The sequence below is a fragment of the Tupaia chinensis genome, unplaced genomic scaffold, assembly GCF_000334495.1.
Source record: "Tupaia chinensis unplaced genomic scaffold, TupChi_1.0 Scaffold149184_1, whole genome shotgun sequence".
NCBI classification, from domain to species: Eukaryota; Metazoa; Chordata; class Mammalia; order Scandentia; family Tupaiidae; genus Tupaia; species Tupaia belangeri.
In genome coordinates, this window is record NW_006209032.1 from 336,475 (window position 1) to 344,559 (window position 8,085).

General features: G+C 60.1%; 1 protein-coding gene across 1 annotated transcript in view; it reads left to right on the plus strand.

Annotated features, from left to right (window-relative positions):
* Positions 1-46: 46 nt before the first annotated feature.
* The window catches only part of MST1R (macrophage stimulating 1 receptor), a 13,074-nt gene continuing 5,035 nt past the window's right edge, over positions 47-8,085 (plus strand). Inside the window, exons 1-12 of the mRNA XM_006170939.3 lie at positions 47-1,497; positions 4,413-4,601; positions 4,673-4,801; positions 4,961-5,131; positions 5,452-5,612; positions 5,938-6,103; positions 6,212-6,348; positions 6,722-6,883; positions 6,979-7,072; positions 7,223-7,435; positions 7,521-7,667; positions 7,746-7,966. Of these exons, the coding sequence (XP_006171001.1) occupies positions 253-1,497; positions 4,413-4,601; positions 4,673-4,801; positions 4,961-5,131; positions 5,452-5,612; positions 5,938-6,103; positions 6,212-6,348; positions 6,722-6,883; positions 6,979-7,072; positions 7,223-7,435; positions 7,521-7,667; positions 7,746-7,966 (3,035 nt within the window). The 5' untranslated portion in view covers positions 47-252. The remainder of the gene's footprint in view (positions 1,498-4,412; positions 4,602-4,672; positions 4,802-4,960; positions 5,132-5,451; positions 5,613-5,937; positions 6,104-6,211; positions 6,349-6,721; positions 6,884-6,978; positions 7,073-7,222; positions 7,436-7,520; positions 7,668-7,745; positions 7,967-8,085) is intronic.

The window sequence follows — 8,085 nt, forward strand, 5'->3', positions numbered from 1 at the left end:
CCCCCCGGCCCCTTCCGAGCGATTTTGCTCGGAGCGCCAGCCAGAAGCGGCAGCTGGGGCGGCAGGTGAGGTGGCGCGACCATTCCCTGCCCATGTGTCCGCTTGCATCAAGTGCTCAGATCCGAGGCCAGGGAACCGGGTTGAGCTTCGCAGGATCCCAGGGCGGGGGGCCGGCCTCCGAGAGGCTCTGGGGATCTGTGCTGAAAAGGCCACGGCCCGCAGGGATCCCCAAGGGGCCCCCAGTCGGCCTGGATGGATCTCCTCCCGTCGCCGCCGCCGTCCTCCCTGTTGCTGCTGTTGCTACTGCTATTGCTGTGGCCTGCGGTGCCCGCGGTGGACAAGGACTGGCAGTGCCCCCGCATCCCCTACGCAGCCTCCCGCGACTTCGACGTGAAGTATGTGGTGCCCAGCTTCTCCGCGGGCGGTCCGGTTCAGGCCACGGCGACCTACGAGGGCGGCTCGGATGGGAGTGCAGTGTTCGTGGCCACACGCAATCGCCTGCACATGCTTGGGCCTGACCTGCAGCCTATTGAGACCCTGATCACCGGTCCTGCTGGGGACCCTGGCTGCCAGACGTGTGCGGCCTGTGGTCCCGGCCCGCACGGCCCAGCAGGAGACACAGACACGCAGGTGCTGGTGCTGGAGCCGGCGCTGCCAGCGCTGGTCAGCTGTGGTTCGAACTTACAGGGCCGCTGCTTCCTGCATGAGCTGGAGTCCGGCGGGACAACCCTGCACCTGGCAGCACCTGCCTGCCTCTTCTCAGCCCGCCACAACCTGCCTGAGGACTGCCCAGACTGTGTGGCCAGCCCACTGGGCACCCGCGTGACCGTGGTTGATCAGGGCCAAGCCTCCTACTTCTATGTGGCATCCTCACTGGACCCAGCGGTGGCTGCCAGCTTCAGCCCACACTCCATATCCATCCGGCGTCTCAAGGCCGATGCCTCCGGGTTCGCACCAGGCTTTGCCACCCTGTCAGTGCTTCCAGAGTACCTCGCCTCCTACCGTATCCATTACGTGCACAGCTTCCACGCTGGAGCCTTCGTCTACTTCCTGACGGTGCAGCCGGTCAGTGTGACAGACGCTCCTGGTACCCTGCACACGCGCCTGGTGCGGCTCAGCGCCACTGAGGCGGAGCTGGGAGACTACCGCGAGCTGGTCCTCAACTGTCATTTTGCACCTAAACGCCGACGCCGAGGGGCCCCAAAAGGTGGGCAGTCCTACCCAGTGCTGCAGGCAGCCCACTCCGCTCCAGTGGGCGCCCAACTTGCCACAGAGCTGAGCATCACCGAGGGCCAGGAAGTGCTGTTCGGGGTCTTCACAACTGGCAGGGACAGCAGCCCTGGCGAGGGCCCCTCCTCGGTTGTCTGTGCCTTCCCTATTGACCTGGTGGACACGCTCATCGATGAAGGTGTGGAGCACTGCTGTGGACCCTTTGTCCCTTCTGGCTTCCGGAGAGGCCTCGACTTCTTCCAGGCACCCAGTTTTTGTCCTAATCCGGTGAGCAGAGAGAAGGGGCCCCCACCTGTGGGCAGGTGGAGGTTGAACCAGGTGGCTCCCCTCCATCTCCAAGAGGGTCTGGGACGGGGAGGTCAGACTATAGAAGCTTCTTCTTCCACCCTGTTCTTAAGTACTGGGGGGGGACAAATCAGCCACCGCCACACCTGAGGTTGGTCTCCCAGCCTGCCGGCCTTGGCACTACCTCATTTTGCTCTTGAATGACCCCCTCCCCCATCATGGCCTCTGATTTTTTAGGTAGGATTCCTGGTTATGTGAAGATGGGGTTGGGAACCAGCAGTTAGCGTAATGGCTATGTTGCTGGACTCCCACGTAGTTGACCGCGGTTCGTGTCCCGGACCCGGTGGCTTAAAACTCACGCCGGGCGCGTGTGTGTGCGTGCCCAAGATCCCCAGAGGAGAATGGAGGAGAAGGGATTGCGGCGTGACCATCCCCCCTGGGGGGTGATTTCTCGCTTTCTGTCTCTATGTCTCTCTCTGTCTGTCTGGCGAGCGCACGCGCCCTACAGTGAAAATCTCTAAAAAAATAAGATGGGGTTGCATCATGGCTGTCTCTGCCAGCACAGCTCCCCAAATATGGGTAGAGTGTCCTAATACCCATCAACAATACCTTCAGGGACATACACAGAAAAAATGTTCCCCTCCCCCCAAATACACAGGCAGAGGCTTCCAGATTCCTTAGGGACAGTTTCACTTTCCCTGTGGGAGCACTTGTTTTGCTCTGTTTTCCAAAGGGGGTGGGGCAGGGGTAGTCAGAGAATCTCCCCCTCCCCTCCCCTCCACCAGGTGGTGAGCCTCCCAGGCACTGGAAGTCTGTGGGCTTGTGGGGGAGCCTGGGCTCCACTAACCCACTCTCTGTAGAGCGGTTGGGGGAAAACCTGGTAGGAAGGCAGCTTTTCTCTGGAAGGTTCCAGGAACCTCACCCCGGTCTTGTGCAAGCAACTATAAACATCTGAGAATGAGTAAGGGCGTAGGAGGGGCTGATTGGAATTGGTCCACCCTAGACTTTCTTCCACCATAGTGGGAGCCCTGCCCTAAGCAACAGGTCTCGGGGACCATGTGGAAATGGGGACTCCTTCCAACAGACCCTACACAGGTTCTCTCCAGCCATGGTGTCAGGGAGCTGGAGTGGAAATAGATGGAACATTTCTTAAAATAATACCCTGAGGACAAAACCAAAACTGATTCCTTGAAGGCATTGAAACAATTCTACCCAGGATTATGCGATTAGACCAAAGGATTAAGTTGAATGGAGTACTGGTTGGGTGGCCTTTCATTAAGTTGACCCAGAGAGCTGCTGCTGTCAGAGTCTCTGGCCACCTTGCTGTGACATTCTCAACTGACTCCTTTTCAAGCTCGCACTTACACCGCAGAGGTGGGAAAACTTACACCCGGGGTGGGGTGAGAGACCTTCAGCCTCCTCTCTCAGTTTAGTGCATCTGGACTGAGAGGCCCCTGAAGTGGAGACTCCTTGTCTGGGTCTGGCCAGCCCTGCCTGGTCCCCTCTCCTCTCCTCTGGGAAGTCAGAACTTCTCCCCAACTTGGCTAGTGTTCACAGGGTCAGAAGACTCGCAGCACAGCTGGGCAGTGCCAGGCTCCAGGACTAATCTCTGGCCCTGCCCACCAAGGAGGTGTGACAATCAGCCTGTGCAGTGTTTGTCCTGTGACTCTGGGCAGCAGGTGCTGGAGCAGCACACACAGGGTGTCACAGTGGTTGGCCCCAGGAAGCTTCCCAGGGGGCTCTGGCACCCACCCTCCTTAGGTTCTGCGAGTGTCCAGGTGTTCCATGGGGCATTGGACCCTTAATGTTTTCAGGAGCCAAGGACCCCTAGACAAGACTGAGAACCCAGAGCTAAGGCTCCAGGGCCTAGGAGCAGGTTGGCAAGGGTGTGGCCCTGGCTTGGGAAGGAACTCTTCATGGCTCCAGAGCCCCACCTGTCCCTGAGTCATGATGAAAACACCTGGCAGGTTTCCGGCCGGGCCAAGCCCCTTTGCAACCTCAAGTGAGAACAAAGTCCCAGGTCCCACTCACCTAGGCCTGTGGGTCTCTAGGCCCAACTCTGCCACTGCTCTTACTCTCAGGGCTCCTGGCCAATTCTCATGTCTCAAGACTGGATTAAATTTATGTGTTCTGATGAAGGCTTCCGCCCTTGGGGCTTAGGCCCTCAGAAGGCTGGCTACTGAGCCCTGCCTTCACCTTAGACCCACCGCCAATACCTCCCAGTTTCCCAGAAGCTTTCACCATCCTGCCCTGGGGCATAAATGCAGCTCCCAAACCCCACTCCCCTTGCTAACAGCAGGGGAGAGGTTAGTGTCTCCCAGCATCCGGAGCCTTGATTAATCCTTTTTATACCCCAAAGGAGGTATAGGCAGCAGTGGAGGTGCTGGAAGACCTCTGAGTCTCAGGGAGAAGGACCAGGTTACCTGCACCTCGCTAGCCAATGAACCTCCGAGTCCTGCCCTTTATGCAAATGAGGACATGAAACCAGGGGTAGGGTTTGCCGTACCAGCCACGGAGAGGCAGGGCAAAGCCAGCAGGGGGCGAGAGAGGACTCTGGTTAAGAGCTCAGATCCAACCTGGCTCTTCTCCAGAGGGTCTATTAGGCCTTGGGTAAGTGACCAAACCTCTGAGCCTATTTGCTGTCTGTAAGACGAATGTGGTTAGAGCGCCCACTCTGCAGGGTAGTCGTGTGAGTGGAGCAGGGTTGGGTCTGTAAGAGTCGGGAACTCCACATGGGGAAGATGGGTGCAGATACAGGTGACTGGCAGGTCCTGGGCCCTGTCCAGAGGCCAGGAGAGGGGTAGGAGTTTGAGGCTGCCGTGGTCACTGGCAAAGGTTGCAGGGGATCAGTGTGTGGAGCTGAATCCTGGCTCTCCCCCTTCCCAACTCTTTTCCAGCCTGTTCCGGAGGCCTCCAGCCCCAATATCAGCTGCCCTCACTTCCCTCTACTGATCAGCCGCAGCCTCTCACGTGTGGACTTATTCAACGGGATGCTGGGGCCGGTGCAGGTTACTGCGTTGTACGTGACACGCCTCGAGAATGTCACAGTGGCCCACATGGGCACCGCTGATGGGCGTATCCTGCAGGTAGGTTCCTCAGGCCACAGGCCCTGGGTCGTTGTCCTCATCCCCATTTTGCTCATGACTGATCGTCCCAGGTGGAGCTGGCCAGGTCACTCAGCTACTTGCTATATGTGTCCAACTTCTCGCTGGTCAGCAATGGGCAGCCCATTCAGCGAGATGTCAGCCGCCTTGGGGACCACCTACTCTTCGCCTCAGGGGACCAGGTGAGATGGGCAGGGATAGGCCCTGGGGCTAGGGTTGTGGGAGCACAGCCTCTGCATCCAATCCAGGGAGACATTGACACCCAGTCTTACCACCTTAGTCTGCAATGGGAGCGGGAGGGTCTATGAGGCCGCCCTGAGCCACCTGTCTGCCACCCCAAGGTCTTCCAGGTACCTATCCGGGGCCCTGGCTGCCACCACTTCCTCACCTGTGGACGCTGCCTGCGGGCACAGCGTTTCATGGGCTGTGGCTGGTGCGGGGACAAGTGTGGCTGGCAGAAGGAGTGTCCTGGTTCCTGGCAACAAGACCGCTGTCCACCTGAGCTTACCGAGGTACAGCTCCCCTAGCAGGGCACAGGTTAGGGTGGGACAAGCTGGGTGTCCTAGCTGGGCTAGGGCTCAGGACGTCTTGATCATGACCTTCCTGAGGCCTTGGGTGTCCCTGATATTTACAAGGAGGGCACTCTTGGCAAAGGGGTGACACATGCAAAGACTTGGAGGCAAGTCTTTGCTTGAGCAAAGCCTGGCAAGTGACCCCGAGTGGCTGGTGCAGGGGGACAGGCAAGGAGATGGCAGGAAACTGGGGGCAGCAGATGGGGCTGAGAGATCTCACTCCAGCTCGAGGTCTCGAGCTCTCTCTCCCCCCTCTTCAGTTCCATCCCCACAGTGGCCCCCTAAGGGGCAGCACGAGGCTGACTCTGTGTGGCTCCAACTTCTATCTGCACCCCAACGGTCTGGTGCCTGAGGGAACCCACCAAGTCACTGTGGGTCGGAGTCCCTGCCGGGTGCTGCCCAAGGACACCTCAAAGCTCAGGTACAGCCTGGCCCTGCCTTCCCTGTCCCTGACAACAACTACCAAGTAGTCCCCTCCCTGTGAGGTCCTGTCCTCTGCTCATCAGGGTGAGGGGCTTGAGCAAACTGCAGGGGCTCTGGCTTCTTCCGGGGAGCTGTCTCTGGCCCTTTGTGAGCCTGACTGGGCAAGGTTAGTCCCCGCCCCACCAGACCTTGCCTGCCCTGCAGGAAGGTGTGGGTCAAAAGATGCCATCCTTAGGCTCAGGGGAGCTCTCTGACTTGGGGCATGCATGCAGCCAGGCCTGTGTACTTCCTGGCTGACCTCAGGTGTTCCTCTGATGCCCCAGCCCAGTGCCCCGGAAGGACTTTATAGAGGAGTTTGAATGTGAGCTGGAGTCCTCGAGCACCCAGGCAGTAGGGCCTACCAACGTCAGCCTCACTGTGACTAATATGCCACCGGGCAAGCACTTCCGGATAGATGGCACCTCCGTGCTGGGAAACTTCTCTTTCGTGGTGAGGTCATCCTGTCCTTTCTGTGCCCTTGGCGGTTGGGCATTATGGGAAGGAAAGGGTGTGCAGTGCCTCCACTGTTCCAGCTAAGCCACCTCGATGCCCTTTTAGGAGGCTGTGCTGACAAAAGTACAACCCCTCTTTGGCCCGCGGGCAGGGGGCACCTGTGTCACCCTTGAAGGCCGGGGTCTGTCTGTCGGCGCCAGCCGGGCTGTGTTGGTCAATGGAACCGAGTGCCTGCTGAAAGGGTAGGTGCCAACGGGCAAGAAATGGGAGGCCCTAGGACCCCGGGTAGGAGCCTCCCCAGGGTGAGGGTGGAGGGAAGAGGGCTTAGTCACATGGTCAGCAGGGGGAGCAGGTCTCAGAAGAAGGGTCTGCTGCACCCCAGCCAGAGGTGAAGAGCCTGTCACAGCCCACCAGCCCCAGCCAGGCTGGGGAGAACCCATCCCTCCCTAGCCTCTTGGCAGTCTTACTGGGGCAGACCCATGGGGTGTGGGCAGGGTGGGGAGATGACCAACAGAGGAACTGGGGAGGATTGGCAGGTCCCTGGAAGGCAGGGACCTGGCCATTACAGGGGCAGGGGGAGGGGGTGCCCCTGAGCCCAAGCCCTCATTCCTGCAGGGTCAGCGAGGGGCGGCTTTTCTGTGTCACGCCCCCTGGGGCTGCCACGGCCAGCGTGCCCCTTCGCCTGCAGGTGGGAGGTGCCGAGGTGCCCGGTTCCTGGACCTTCCACTACAAGGAAGACCCGGTCGTGCTAGGCATCAGCCCCAACTGTGGCTACACGTAAGTGCCACCCCCTTGCTCCATCTGGCCTCTGAGGAATTGGGGAGTCAGCCTTGGAGAGCACCCAGCCCCCACCACCCTGCCCTCTTCCACAGTGGCTCCCACATCACCATCCACGGACAGCATCTGACTTCAGCATGGCACCTACTGCTGTCGTTCCGGGACAGGCATAGACAGGTGGAGAACAGGGTGAGTGGTGTGAGCAGCTGCAGAGTGGGCGCTGGCTAGGAGAGAGGCAGGCTGGACCAGTCACCTGAGCCCCAGCCCCACCCTATGCTGGATGCTTGGGGCAGCCACAGGCAGGCACCTGGCTAACCACTCTCATGTGGGTCCCTACAGTGCGAGAAGCAGCTTGCGGAGGAGGAGCAGCGGTGCCGCCTGCCTGCATATGTGGTCCGAGGTCCCCCGGGGTGGGTGACAGGGAATCTGAGTGTCCAGGGGGACGGAGCTGCTGGCTTCACCCTGCCTGGCTTCCGCTTCCTACCACCACCCCGCCCACCCACTGCAGAGCTAGCCCCACTGAAGCCCGAAGAGCATGCCATTAAGTTTCAGGTAGGTGTGGGGGCTGTGGGTAGAGACGGGGCATTTGGGAGGTGGGGGCCAGGTCACTGGCTGGGCCTCATAACTGTCTCTGCAGTATATTGGGCTGGGCACAGTGGCAGACTGTGTGGGCATCAACGTGACCGTGGGTGGTGAGAGCTGCCAGCATGAACTCCGGGGGGATCTGGTGGTCTGCCCCCTGCCCTCCTCCCTGCAACTCGGCAAGGATGGCGCCCCACTGCAGGTAGGCAGCCCAACCAGCCCCCACGGGAAGCATGGGCCAAGGGCCTGCAGACCGGGCTGAGCTGCTGCCTGCCCCCAGGTCTGCGTGGATGGTGAGTGTCACGTCCTGGGCAGAGTGGTGCGGCCAGGCCCAGACAGGCCCTCACACAGCACACTCCTTGGTGTCCTGCTGGCCCTGCTCTTTCTCATGGTTGTCGTGGCCACTGCCCTACTCGTCAACTGCTGGCGGCGGAAGAAGCAGCTGGGTGAGTTCTCCACTCCCACCCTGGCTCAGCCCCTCCTCCAAACAACAGCATCTCCGTATTCCTACATCCTCTCTTCCCCTGGGCCTTAGGAGTCTCCCACTCTACCCCCCTCACCTCGGAGAGGCTGGCCACCCAGGACTGTCTTTCCACAGACCTGTCTCCCAGCCCAAATGA